The sequence below is a fragment of the Oreochromis aureus genome, linkage group 16 (assembly GCF_013358895.1).
Source record: "Oreochromis aureus strain Israel breed Guangdong linkage group 16, ZZ_aureus, whole genome shotgun sequence".
Lineage (NCBI taxonomy): Eukaryota > Metazoa > Chordata > Actinopteri > Cichliformes > Cichlidae > Oreochromis > Oreochromis aureus.
Window position 1 is genome coordinate 26,101,445 of NC_052957.1, and position 11,759 is coordinate 26,113,203.

The window sequence follows — 11,759 nt, forward strand, 5'->3', positions numbered from 1 at the left end:
GATAACAAAAAACCTTCTTAAACTAATCAAATTCATGGCAAATCTAAATTGATCTAATCTTAATGTAAAAGGTGTTTAATGTAAATTGAATACTTTTCTAAGATATTACTCACTTTAAAGCAAGCACACTGCTTCTTACAGTGACAAAGGTCTCAGTGTAGATCTGACCCTTTCTAGCCAACTGCAGGACACCTGGTGTGTATGTGTCTCAATATCACTTTAGTTTCCCTGATTCCTGTCAGGGTGAGTCCCTTTGTCCAAAAGTCCCAGCTGCCAGCAGCAGTCAGAGCTGGCAGGACCAATGCCAGGGAACAGACGCAAGCGTGACATGGTCAGCAAACCATATGGAACATAATTCACGGGGTATCTCAGAGTGAAAGTCACACAATATGAGAATAAAACGTGAGAATTTTTTAAAGATGTGAGAAAATAGGGAGCAGAAAAAATTTCTCAAGATAATTATCACTTGTGTGCAGACAAAACTCGCAGCACTTTTCGTAAGCAGAGCGACTTTAGAGACACAATCAGGAAAAACACAGATTCCCTTCAACAGTGTTTGAATTTCAATTCAATTCATTTGAATTTTATTTACATAGCGCCAGTTCACAACATCAGTCATCTCGAGGGACTTTATATTGTAAGGTCAAGACAGCAACACAGAATTCCAATACAGAAAACCACAACAATCAGACCAACACATATGAGCAAGCACTTGGCGAGAGTGGGAAGGAAAATATCAGTTTTAACAGGAAGAAACATCCAGCAGCACCAGACTAAAGGAGGGGCAGCCATCTGCCAACACCAGTTGGGGGTGAGAGGAGAGACAGGACAAAAGATACACTGTGGAAGAGAACCAGAGATTAATAATAACTAGTGCTGTCAGCATTAATCTTGTTAAAATGACGTTAACGCCATAACCACGTTAACGCGGCAAATCTCCGTTAGCGAGTTAACACGGATCGCCCCGTGCATGTGGCTGCATGGCGTCAACACGTTAACACGGTTAGCTCGTTAATGCGTTAGCACCATCCAGCCCCACGCACAGGGTGATCTGCGTTAACTCGCCAACGGAGACACTCAATGGATCTTCTGCTCTCTGATCACCTGATCATCCATCAACCTAAACTTTCCTAATCAACAGCTCAAAAGACACAGGGATAACAGCAATGAAAATGAATGTGTCATTATATTTGATATTTCTTCGTATGTATGTATGTACATATCTTATAATAGGTGACAGGTGCACACACCATAGCATATCATTCTCCTGAATGGATTTAGGAGACCCTCATCTTGGAATCATTCAAAGTGCTATCCAACCACCAGACAACTGGTCCCCTCTGGACCCCATCACACCCCTCTGAGACCTCTGTGTTTCTGCGATGGCTAATTCATATCCCAGTCCGGCCCTCCTCAGATTCACTTTGATGTTTAATCCCATCCTGGCTGTGTCCTCCTTCAGTCCGCGGAGCTGCTCGGCCAGTCATGAATATCCAAAGGTCTGCTTACTTGACAGGATTATCCCCCCTTTCAAAGCCACTGAGGACAATTCTTCAGCCACAAAAAAACACACTCAATGGATCTTCTGCTCTCTCGCTTTGTTTCTTTCATTTTCCTTTACTCATTCTCTCTCTCCCTTCTGTCTTTGTCCCACTGGGCTTTTACTAAATGCATTGATCCACCCAATCGAAGAGTTCATCTGCTGCTCTTCGTAGATTATCGGATGTACACACAAAAGTAAAGACAAGCACCACTCTGGGGTTTTTAAGAATTTCACATAAATATATGTATGAATGCTACTCAATTCCACAACTTCATAGTTTTTCTTGCGGTATGCAGAGCGGTCTAGCATAAAAATACAATGGCAAAACAAATCAAATAGATGTTTAACTTCACAGGAAGGGGCTCTGATTCAAAGGCTAACAGTCCCTCAGTCTCAGTTCAGCATTTCTGTCGGTAGACTTGATGAACATGCCTTGCAAAATGTGCAACGTTTAGAGCAGCCAACTAATACATTTTTAGTACACTTTGTCACTCTTAAACAACAAACAACACTACATGTAATGCTAATGCCTGTTACAAATCTCCCAAGTTTTAGCTAGCTAGCTAGCGCTGGCATTGAAATTGGTTTTGATAACATACCCTGGTTCTATTGTTCCTTCATTTCGGAGACATAGCCAACATTGCAGCCATTTGCAGGGTTCCACACCTAACTTTTTGTCACTGGATGCTGATAGTTTATTCAATGCAGTCGTACTTGTCAGCACAGGCAAGTGGGTGAGTATGCAGAGCACCATTTGACCCAGCACATTACAGTTTCTGTTTCAGCTGCCCTACTGCTAACCTCAGTTTTTTAGTGCAATGAAAGCAAACCTGAGGGTCTAGCACATCTTCTGATTGACATGCTCCAAGCAGAAGAAGTATTACACCCTCAGTGTACAGATTGATTGTCCTTCAGTCAGTTTTGAATATGATACATCTCTTTACACAGGACTGTATAATATACCTGGTTACTGGTTTGGACAATATATGATGTAAAACATAGAAACATCATGCAAGAGCTGATTTCTTGTTTTCACACTTAGTTCACTTGTATCTTTGAATGACCAACTTATCAGAGTATCTGCACATGCAGACCACTGCAAAAGCCTATCTTACCCAGAAGTAATCCAGTAACCCACAGTCTTTTTTTATTAATGCTGACCACGTTATGATGGTTTCCACCATAAGGCTCCTCATTACGAATGAAAAACCTTCTTAAATTTATACACTTCCAGACAGCTGAAAAAGAAATGTTACTTTGAATTGACTTTTAAAAATAACTGTGATTTGATTGAAACTGTAATTTTTTCTTAAATAAGTCAATTATATTTAATTTTCCAGAATCATAACTGTACATGAAAACAAAAAAACAAAACAAAAAGTAATTCCAAAGATCTTAAACCCTTTTTTCACTTTGGTACAACAACCTGACAGTTTTGCTCCAAGTACATTTGTTCTTTGGGCTTAGTTAATTGAAACTTTCTAATTGTTTTACAGTATTTTCAACTTATACGTTTTGGTCAGCATAATAAAACACAATTTCTACTTACACATAACTGAAAATGGGTTTCTTATGTCCTCATTTTAAATATTACTTAGTAAACCTTCACAAAAATCTATTTTATTACATAAAATTCACCACAATCAAAAGCTGATTTCTTTAAGGTTAAACCACAATTTTCACATCACAATCAACCTACTAGAAATAAAGACGCATTCTCTTTTGAAGGACAAAATGTAATATGGTGCATTTTGAAAACAAAGGCTGCCTTTTATGTACAAAAAATACAATACAAATTATAAAATAAAATAAAGCACTGAAGTCTTCAGTATCTACACAACAGTTGCAAAAGAAAAAAAGAAAAAACACAAAATTTGTCCCCTTCTCAACCTTTTAAACTTCTTCAAAAAATATGCTGAATTGAAACTCTCGCCTTTAAAACATGAATATGAATGAATATGACAGACAGAATTCTTTGAACAATGAAGAAAAGGGGGGAAAAATCAGATACTGTTTTTCTAATTTCAGTCAAATTAAAGTCTTTCCTTCCCATTACAATCTAATACATTCTTTACTCTTCCCTGGAGTGTGTCTGTGTCTACATGTCTCTTTGGCTGATCCAGTGCTTAGAGATTGACGCTGAGACTACAGACTCCACGTGTCACTTTCTTTATTTCTATCTCCATGAACAGTTTCTGCAGTGCATCAAAGGTGTATTTGAACCTTCTAGGATCGCTCAAGTTGCAAGTATAGATCAAACCAAATAGCATAGCACGTGCACGCGCGATTGATCACGACTCATTAAGGAATTTCACACCATTAGTGACAATTCCACCTGCATGTGGTGGCTGCAGAGTGTCCTTGATGACTAACACTGGCATTGTACTTACTGTACATACTTCACTGCTGAAGCGTGGTGATGGCGGACACCGGAATCAGCGCCGAGTGACGTCATGTGACACCATCACCTTTGACTTGAAGTACATAGTTACTTTAGAGGAAATTGTTTCTGTAGATTGTTTCCATGGTAAGTAATTTTTCATTTTAGGTAAAGTGAAATAAACAGTTTCAAACCAGAAATCCCAATTTTCCATTGCAACAATGTAAAATTTCAATTCAACTTAATGACATGGACACACCTTTTTCAGTGTAGCACAACCTACTGATTTATTTAGTAAAATTACCTATGTAATGGTAACTGTGAATATAGTGTTTAAACATTTACTAATTAATATAACTGTACTGATTAAACATAATCCCAGTTTGGGTTTTGGTGACAAACACCTGCTCTGCTTTTAAGATTAAAAACTTTCCTTTCTGATAAAGTTTACAGTTCAGGCTGGAGCAGGTAACCCAGAATCATCCCCTAGTTGCAATATGCGTATGCTGCTGGAGGCTTCCCATGATGCAGTGTTTCTTCTTCATTTACCTTTGTTTTGCACACTCTGCATTTAATAATTAGTTATTACTAATCTCTGCCTCTCTTGCACAGTGTGTCTCTTGTTCTGTCTCCCTCCCCTGAGCAGCAGATGCTGCTTCTCCCTGAGCCTCGGTCTGCCGGAGGTTTCTTCCTGTTTAAAGAATGTTTTTCCTTCCCACTGTCGCCAAGTGGTTGCTCATAGGGGGGGGACACCTGACTGCTGGGGTTTTCTTTCTTATATTGCACGTTCTTTACCCTACGATGTAAAAAAAAGGGGTTTTGAGGTGACTATTGTTGTGAATTGCTGCTATATAAATAAAATTAAATAAAAATGAATATTAATCTTTAAAAAAAACTTCTTTTTTTTCTAAAACTCAGTAGTAAATCAGTACAATTATAAAACACAAAATTATCAAACTTAGCCTCACTTCCCATTGCTCTGGTGTGAGTGGAAAACATGTGTAAATACTTTGAAACAAGGTAGGTATCCAGTTCCTGGTTAACAGTGACATCATGACATAAATGCTGATATGCTGCTATGAACAACTTCCTCATAGTGTGGTTGAGGTTTTAATAATGCATCAGAATAACATTAGAAAAGTATTTATCGCTAAAAAAAAAAAAATCAAACTGCACACTTTCTCTTCTTATTGATGTACAATAAGGTCATCATTCAATTGTTTTAAGTAGCATTAAAAATGCTACATTTACAGCTAAGCAACCACTTGTTGCTTATCTATCTATACAGTGACTGTCTCTTGGTGTGTTAGAGTCCATCAGTGGTTTAATGCTGGTAAGAACTGAGCAGATGAAGCTGTTGGAATAAACACCAGTCCCATGGGAAAGGGTGACCTCTGAGGTCTCATATTTACCTTAGAGCTCCATCTATTTTCTTGTTAGAGTTAAATCCTGCCTTTGTCTCTGACAGCTTCTCTGTTTGTTTATCTTCTCTCTCTTATTCCTCCTTTTCTCCATCATAGACTCTGTTTCTCTTTCTGTTTTTCCGCCACCTTTGATGCATCCCACCAATGTTTAATCCTTTCGGCTAACACAACATGATACGCGGTGCTGAAAGGGTGTACATCTGTGCAGTGTTTTCAGGAAGGTTTAAATCCAGTTACAACAGTGTAAGACTGATGGCTCCCCTTCTGTCCAAAGTTATGAATATTTAAACTGTCACAGAATCAACCTCACACTCTCAGCACCAATGGATAAGTCAGCCTGCCACCAACAGTGGATAAGAAGCTGTTTATTCAAATCCAGACACTAGGACATGAAGCCCAGCTGCTATTGGCCAGAACGTTCACGCAGAGCTGAAGAGATTCTACCCAGTGAGCTTCCCTTTTAACTTTAGGGACATGTTTGTCTGGATGGATCTTGAAAAACTAACAAAATGTGAAACAAAAACAAAGATAACAGTGATTAAAAACAAAACTCAAGTTCTTACACGGGATATGAACCATGAACTGCCTGAAAATTTTGTGAACTGTACCTGTTCAAGAGAGACAACAGGTTTTCTTGTATATGCAGTAACAATAAAGGCATTCATTCATTTGCCACAACACCTCCTTCTAATATGATTTTTTTCTCTTAAACAGGACAGCACAGCATCTTTGTGTGAATCTACCTGGGACTAAAGCGTTATGATGCATTAAGAGTAACGACACTCTTTGCGTTATGTTCTGATCCCATCTCCAAAACAGTAAATATTCCTTAAAAAGCACATTTTGGGAGGAACTTAGCTGCTACCACAGGTCAGTATTCATGTAGTGAACATAACATGTCATTGTTGCCTATTTGAATATCTATTCAAGTCCACAGTATCTTCCTTTACCATGCTGTGAGCACGTATATCTTATGTGTGTGTGTGTGTGTGTGTGTGTGTGTGTGTGTGTGTGTGTGTGTGTGCAAAGTTTAACAGTTCACTGCAAAACTTTTTTCCCTTTATTTTGTGATTTAACTGTAGTTCTCATACGGTGCCATTTGTTATATACTAGCAACAAACTAATCAGCAAAACTCAGCAAATATCTTTTGCTCTGTAACTGAGACAGAGGCAGAAGAGTAATGGGATGGTGGGTGTGGGTGGGTGTGGGTGGGTGTGTGGGGGGCGTTCTAATTATTTTTGAAATGTAACACTTTTTAATCCATGTTAACTGCATTTTGCTCTGACAAATGGTGCTTAGACTGCTCTGGTGTTGGGACCCCTGAGGAAAAGCAGATGTTTCCGAGTGCTGTATGTGCCACTAAAAAAAACTGTAAATCTCTTTATGCCAAAGTCTAAAATAAAATGATGTCAACTGAGAAGAAGAATTGGATCTACTATTATAAATACTAGTAAAAAAAACTGTAAACAAAAATAGAATGCAAGTTCACAAGACTAAAAACCAAAAATGAAAGACAAAGATCTTCAGGCTTTCAGGCAGAACTGCTTTAAAAAATAAAATACAATTAAATTAAAAAATAAAATAAAATAAAATAAAACAAAATAAAATAAACACATTAATAATAAAGGTGTAATAAAGGTGCAGATGTGCTCAACTGGCCTGTTGTTTATGATGATGATGATTTTTTTTTTTTTTTGCACACTTTCTCATTGTTGTATGACTCACCATAGCGATGATGTCAGTAATGATATTAGAAACCAAAAGTTAAAATGCATGCTTTCAAAGAATGACAACCTAAAGGTAAGTGCACCCGAACTCCCTACAAATCATAGGTGCCCCTCACACACAGCTGTTTTGTCAAAAATACTTCTTTTCTTGGGACTTTGGAAATATGTAAACACAAACACAGAATCCAGGGAACTTGTGAAATATGTGAAAGGTGATAGAGTCTGTAGAGAGGTCTGATTCAAATACCAAAGAAATTAGATGGCAGTGTACTAACTGATGTATCAACGCTGAAAGCAAAGCATTGAGCATGCAAGTTTTGGGAAAGCCACAGGCATACGCTGAAACTTTGGAACAATGACTTCTTATAGCTTATCTGTAAATAAACTGTTTTTGTTGCATTGCGCCAAATTACCTCTTCCTCTCGAACGTCCTACAAAACACTGAAGGACTCTGAATAATTCAATTCCAGTAATGAGATGAATAAACAAATGCATGCATGAATATTCAGAGATTTAGTCATATCATTCCAGCTTCAAAAGCTTTTGGAAAATATTGCAACAGCATGCACAATCTGCTATGCAGCTGCTTCATTTTCCTAAAGTCCACCGGCGTTTACTCATCGCTGGCTTCTTTTTGCCAAAAGAGCTTTTTGTGCTCATCTTTAGCGGCTGTTTACACTCCTGCTTTGCGAAGGTGGCTATTTCAAATGCTGTATTTTACTCACATTCTTGCTGCACAGGTTGGAAATTAGTATTCATGTGAGCAGATGAATTGTTCAGGAAGAAACATTCAGTTGGACAGACAGACAGGTGTCAGTGGGCTAAAAGTCACCACTGTTTGCCTGAATGAAGCTCATTCTCCACCAGCTGAAGCCACATTGTGCACAACTGTGAATAATTACAAACAATGACTGTCATCCAGCAGGAGAGACCAGCTCTGAAAAGTTTCTTTCATGTGGCAACATTGCTGTTGGCTCATAACATGACGAAAAATTACTTTGGGCTCTCTGTTATATATCCGAGAAAACGTTTATAGTCAAACTTGTTCTTTTTAATGAAGCCCTTTTTCATAAGATGCTCATAACTGCTTTTATATAACACCAATAATTAGGCTGAGATTTATTATTTAAATGCCGATATGTTTATATTTTTTATTTTTTTATTTTTGTTTTTGTGGTTGACAACTGAATCTAAGCCGATTGGGTTTTATATGGAATAATAATGAAAATAAACTGATTAAAACTAAAAACTTTTTTTAAGAGTGCTAAGGTGTTTTACCTGGCGGAAAACTTTTTGTTCCCACAACGATAAACGTTTAATTGGCCTTGAAGGTCTAAAAACTACAATTTAAAAACGAAAACAAAACAAGTTGTGTTTGTGTTTTACACGATGTGTAATTTCGCTGGTTATTATGTAATAATACTGAATAACCCTGTTCAGTACTGCCCTCTTGCTAAAAGCTATAAATGCTGCTTTTAATCTCCTTTAAATGTATTTATCCACAAAAAAAGAAAAACAAATAAAAACAAAACCACCACAAAAGGTTTTTCTCATTTCAATATTCATCTTTATTTTACATTTCAAACCCCAACATAATCAGAGATTCGTCTGAACGTCCCCTCCAAAATAAGTAAATAAATATCATTTTCAAATTTTTTATTTTTTATTTTTTTTGTAATTAAAAAAATAAAGAAGTGGTCGCTGTGTGCGTCTGACAGTGAATAACAGCCTACCGAGGAGAAAATAAGGAAAGGAGCATTGAATGAGGCGGACAGAATAATTATAGCAGGTGCAAGATGTGAGGAGGTGGGGTGGCGGAGTCTTCCTGGACATTTACAAGACTCTAATATATATCTCCGACTATTTAAACAGAACAGCCCGTCTACATATTTACATCCTATATTTGTGGTTTGATTCAACTTTTGGGGATTTTTTTTCCTGCGGTACCACAGAACGGGAAAGTATTTTTGGAATAAATGTGATCTTCAGCAAACTGCATGGAAACACGTATCTGGGCCATGAGCGACTCCCAGTCGCAAGAAAACGTTTGTGTGTGTTGCAGGAGCTCTGTGAAGAAAACACCGGTTAAAACAGAGGTTAATTACTATGAAACACCGAATTAGTTTCAAAAACACCAAAGTCCCAGTGAAGAAAACCAATGCATTGGTCTTAAATGCCTCCGTTGACGCAACGGATTCGGCAACAAAGATAAATAAAAGCTCGATAAAGTTGGGAGATAAGTCTTTAACACCCCCCGGAGAAAAGTTCAGCTTTGCTTGGAGTCACTTAGAGTCGCTGGCGAGCCTCGGCATGGTGACGGTGCTCATGCTGGACACATGCGGAGGCGGGACTTGGCACATGCTGCACGGACAGGGCATGCCGGTGCCAACGCCCCAGTGCTGGAAACTGCTGCCCAGGGGCCCCGCACTCGCAGTGGGCGCTTTGAGAAGTCCGTGGTGGGGTCTGACTGAGGTGACGGCGGAGATACCGGGCGCGGAAAGAGAGGCAGTGGAGACAGCCGCCGAGGGGAGGAGAGGGTGATGTACCCCGGGGTGCGATGCGTGTGAAGCCGCCGGGTGTCCCGGCACGGGCCCCGCGTGTGTCATAGTCCCACATGCTGACGGGTGGAAGCTGCTGTGGTGTCCGCTACTGCCGTAGATTTCACTTACAAGCCGCTTCATCTCTTCCAGAGAGTTGCTCAGCATCAGGATGTAGTTTCTCGCCAGCAGCAACGTGGCGATTTTGGAGAGTTTACGCACCGACGGTCCGTGCGCGTAGGGCATGACTTCCCGCAGCCCGTCCATGGCCACGTTGAGGTCGTGCATTCTTTTCCTCTCGCGGCTGTTGATCTTGAGGCGGATCGCCTGCAGCTCGTTCTCCGAGAGGAGTTTACGGTCTTTCTTGGATGCCATCCGGAGCGACAGAGTCTCCTCGTCGATGGCGGAGAGGCCACGCAGACCGGGGATCTCTGACGGAGAGTCACTCTGCGTAGAGGACACAGCGCCTGAGAAGCCGTGCACAGACTTCTTCAAAGTAGACATGAAGATGTCGTCCACCTCGGGAGAGGACGGTCTGCTTGACACGCGGCTTGTATCTGAGTCCATGATCCGGGTCTCACACGCTAATCTGAAAAAAACAACAAAAAAGTAAACTTCTGAGTTACTTTACTGAAAGCTCAAATCCACATATCGACCAACCCAAGCTCATCTTACCCATTTCGATTCTGATAATGAGAATCTGCTCATTGTTTTATTATTATTTTTAAATCAATGTAGGCCTCATAAAATATGTTAACAAAGAGGAAACTTTGTGATTTACCTTTGATGTAACACAATCACAGAATGAAAAAGAAAGAAAACCATATAAAAGTTATTTGTTGAGTTCCCCATCTTTTATATGCAGCAGCCAGTAATCAGCGTCCTATTTTATTTCTGGTTATTTTTTTTCTGAGAATAATTAAAGCAGAAACACAATCTGTGTATACTGACACTAATTATCAGGATAACCTAACAGAAAATAAATAATAAAACACCTACCGAGAGTGTTTGCAGGCGCGATGAAGAGAAAAACCTAAACGTCAAATCCACTTGTTACTCCAAGTCGCATCTGACAGCCCATTTGGCACGCCTGCGCGCATCCGCGGGGTTTTATAGTGGGCTGGGGTGCACAGAGGCCGGGTCACCAGGACAACGCAGTTTCTGTCCAAGCTGCCTCCCTGCGACCAATCAGCTCCGCGCAGAGGGAGGAGAGAGGGAGAGGAGGCTGACGGAGGGACCTCCAGCCTGATGTAATTACCAACACCCAGTATCACTATTAAGTGAAATCAGACACACTCCGTCCTACATATGGGCCCTTCTTGTGAAAATATTGGCCCGCCTGTATGGATGGATTTTTATTACAATAAGCCATGGAATATGACGCATTTCTTTCCCTTTTATAAGTGAAAAATAATTAGGGAAAAGCAATACAGTAAATCAAACTTTTTTTTTTTAAATAATTGGCCTGACGTATAAGAAACCTTTTTTTTATTATTGTGATTAAATTTCATTTAAAATGTGCTTGAATTCCATGTATCCTTTTTTTTTTATGAAGTAGCCTAAATGAGATTTCAGCTTGTTTTGATCATGAATTCGGTTTTTTTATATATTAATAATAAACAATAAAAAAGGAGAGTCAGTGTCGCCCCTTCGGCTGAACACAGATTACCAATCGAAGCCTAATAAGCAGTGCAATATGTTTCCTGCTTGCAGTGTTTGAGTTAATACGGTGTTTTCCGTTTGTACCCGCTGTTGGCCAGCAGCTGCCGTTGAAGTGCATCTTTAACGTTAATTAATGAAGTGTGTAAAATTGTCTTTAACCGTTATGATCCGCAATATTTCAATTAGACTGCAGTGAGCCACAACTCCGTGGCCTGCCGCTGGCGCTGACGTTATCTGGGCCGTGACATAAGGGCCTAAACCGGTGGTCTGCACTCGGACCTAACTGAAACTGACAGCATGCATTGTGCCACAATATGACAAGTGTTGTGCAGTCGGATGCAAAAAGCTCTAATTGCCTCTACAAGTTTATCTGTTTTCATAAGGGCGAGTTATTGGATAAATAAAAGGCGGGCTGAGGAACACCTCTGATGGGGTTAACGTTTGTAACTTAGGCCTATAGATATTTTGCACCAGGCGAAACATAC

At 39.6% G+C, this 11,759-nt stretch overlaps 1 protein-coding gene across 2 annotated transcripts; it reads right to left on the reverse strand.

Annotated features, from left to right (window-relative positions):
- Positions 1–8,613: 8,613 nt before the first annotated feature.
- olig2 (oligodendrocyte lineage transcription factor 2) lies at positions 8,614–10,727 on the reverse strand. 2 transcript variants are annotated; one of them, XM_031732956.2, is made up of 2 exons: positions 10,612–10,727; positions 8,614–10,201 (listed from the first exon to the last, which is right to left on the reverse strand). In XM_031732956.2, exon 2 carries the CDS (start codon positions 10,177–10,179, stop codon positions 9,358–9,360), a length of 822 nt encoding a protein of 273 aa, XP_031588816.1. In that variant the 5' UTR covers positions 10,180–10,201; positions 10,612–10,727; the 3' UTR covers positions 8,614–9,357. The 2 variants fall into 2 exon arrangements, with proteins under 2 accessions (XP_031588816.1, XP_039456355.1); XM_039600421.1 differs by lacking the exon at positions 10,612–10,727 and adding an exon at positions 10,394–10,441.
- Between the last annotated feature and the right edge of the window lie 1,032 nt (positions 10,728–11,759).